General features: G+C 62.9%; 1 protein-coding gene across 1 annotated transcript in view; it reads right to left on the bottom strand.

Moving 5' to 3' along the window:
- Window positions 1–265: 265 nt before the first annotated feature.
- LOC108510124 (dynamin-2-like) overlaps window positions 266–2023 on the bottom strand; it is a gene marked incomplete at its 3' end in the record, with an annotated part of 31362 nt that continues 29604 nt past the window's right edge. Inside the window, exons 12-14 of the mRNA XM_017839816.1 lie at window positions 991–1100; window positions 646–757; window positions 266–430 (exon numbers count right to left, since the gene is read on the bottom strand). Coding sequence (XP_017695305.1) covers window positions 266–430; window positions 646–757; window positions 991–1100 — 387 coding nt within the window. The remainder of the gene's footprint in view (window positions 431–645; window positions 758–990; window positions 1101–2023) is intronic.

The raw sequence follows: 2023 nt of genomic DNA, 5'->3' as shown, positions 1-2023 counted from the left end.
CCCTCTCCATCCCTTCTCCCCCTCTCCATCCCTTCTCCCCCTCTCCATCCCTTCTCCCGCTCTCCATCCCCTTCTCCCACTCTCCATCCCCTTCCCCACGTTCTCCATCCCTTCCCCACGTTCTCCATCCCCTTCTCCCGCTCTCCATCCCTTCCCCACGTTCTCCATCCCCTTCTCCCGCTCTCCATCCCCTTTTCCCGCTCTCCAGCCCTTCCCCACGTTCTCCATCCCCCCTCCCGTGGTCCCTCGGCCCCGTCCCGCTCACGTTGTTGATCATGAGGTGCATGATGGTCTTTGGCATCAGGTCCCGGATGGATTTGTTGATGATCCCGACGTAGGAGTCCACGAGGTTCCGGATGGTCTCCACCTGCCGCTCCAGCTGCGGATCCATGGAGAAGGTGTTTTCCTGCGCCCCGTCCTCGCTCTCCGTCTGCTCGGGGGGGGAAAGCAGGGAATGAGTCACCGCCGGGATCGGGAGGAGACCCCTCTGGCTCCGCGTCATTCCCGTCCTGCGGGAATTTCATCCTCTTCCCGGCGTTTTCCAGGGATTCCCAGGAGCGTGGGAGCCAAGCTGGGGGCTCCCGGCTCCTCCAGGGGCAGCCCCTGCTCCGGAGGGATCGGGATGTTGGGAGGGGGGGGGTTTACTTGGTCTTTCTCGGGATAAACTCCCGCCCGGAGGAAGGAGGCTTTCCAGCTGTCCACGTCCTCCTGGGAATCGCAGGCCAGCTCGATCTGCCGGAGATCCTTGTACACGTTCCTGGGGGGAAGGAGCAGAGCCGGGGGTCGGGGGGAGCCCCCGGAGCCCCAAATCCCGATGGAATCCCAGGATAAACGCCGGATGAGCCGCTGCTTCCTCCGGGAAAACACCCCTCCCTCCCCCCTGGAGCGGGATCCCGGACGGATGCGGGGCCGGGGTTTGGAGGGAAGGGAAAATCCACGGAAGGCATCCCCTGCCCCCGGGATCCCGGGATTCTGGGGGTGATCCCACACCTCTGCTCCGTGTTGAAGATGGCGAAGACGTGTTTGGTGGACATGAATCCCTTCTCCACATCCCTGATCTTCAGGTTATCCAGGGGCAGCATGTACTTCTTCTCCTTCTCCTGGAAAAGGGGGACGAGAGGGAAGGAGGGGTGAGCCCGGGAGCGCTTCCTGGATGCCAAAGAGGCACCTGGAATGGGAATAAACCCCCCACAGCCCTGGGAAGGCGGCACAGATGCAAACTCCAGAACAGATTCCAAACTCGGGAACAGATCCCAAGCTCTGGAACAGATCCCAAGCTCAGGAATGGATCCCAAGCTCTGGAACGGATCCCAAGCTCTGGAACGGATCCAAGCTCCGGAACTGATCCAAACTCCAGAACAGATCCCAAGCTCCGGAACAGATCCCAAGCTCTGGGATGGATCCCAAGCTTGGGAACAGATCCAAGCTCCGGATCAGATCCAAGCTCCGGAACTGATCCCAAACTCCGGAACGGATCCAAGCTCCAGAACTGATCCCAAGCTCCAGAACGGATCCCAAGCTCCAGAACTGATCCCAAGCTCTGGAACAGATCCCAAGCTCCCCCCAGGGAAGGTTCACCAGGAGATGCTTCCCTGGCTCATCCCGTGGCCAACCCCAGCCTGGGATGGGGGGAATCTGTTCCCGGACCCCCGGTGGGACCACGGATCCCTCTGGGATCTGCTCTGCCTCTCCCAAGGATGCCGAGGAACCCACCGGAGATTTGGGATTTGGTCCCTCCGGGATGGAATCGGCTCCCCCGGAGCCCACCCCGCTCCCAGCGGGGATCCCCCGGAACGTCCCCCTGGAGCCGGGGGCCGGGAGGAGCCGGCGGAGCCCCCGGGGCCGATTCCAGCGGCCCCTTTCCCGCCACATCTGGAACCGTTTAGGGCGGCTCCAGCTCCACTTCTGTGTCTCCAGATGGTCCCAAAAAGTGACGTTGGCCTTTGTGGAGAGGCCACGAACCCGGCGCCGGCCCCCCCCCCCCTTCCCACCCGCCTCAGCCCCCCTCCCTCCCTCCCTCCCT

The sequence above is a fragment of the Lepidothrix coronata genome, unplaced genomic scaffold, assembly GCF_001604755.1.
Source record: "Lepidothrix coronata isolate B3197 unplaced genomic scaffold, Lepidothrix_coronata-1.0 Scaffold492, whole genome shotgun sequence".
NCBI lineage: Eukaryota > Metazoa > Chordata > Aves > Passeriformes > Pipridae > Lepidothrix > Lepidothrix coronata.
This window is presented reverse-complemented; position numbering and strand designations above follow the sequence as displayed.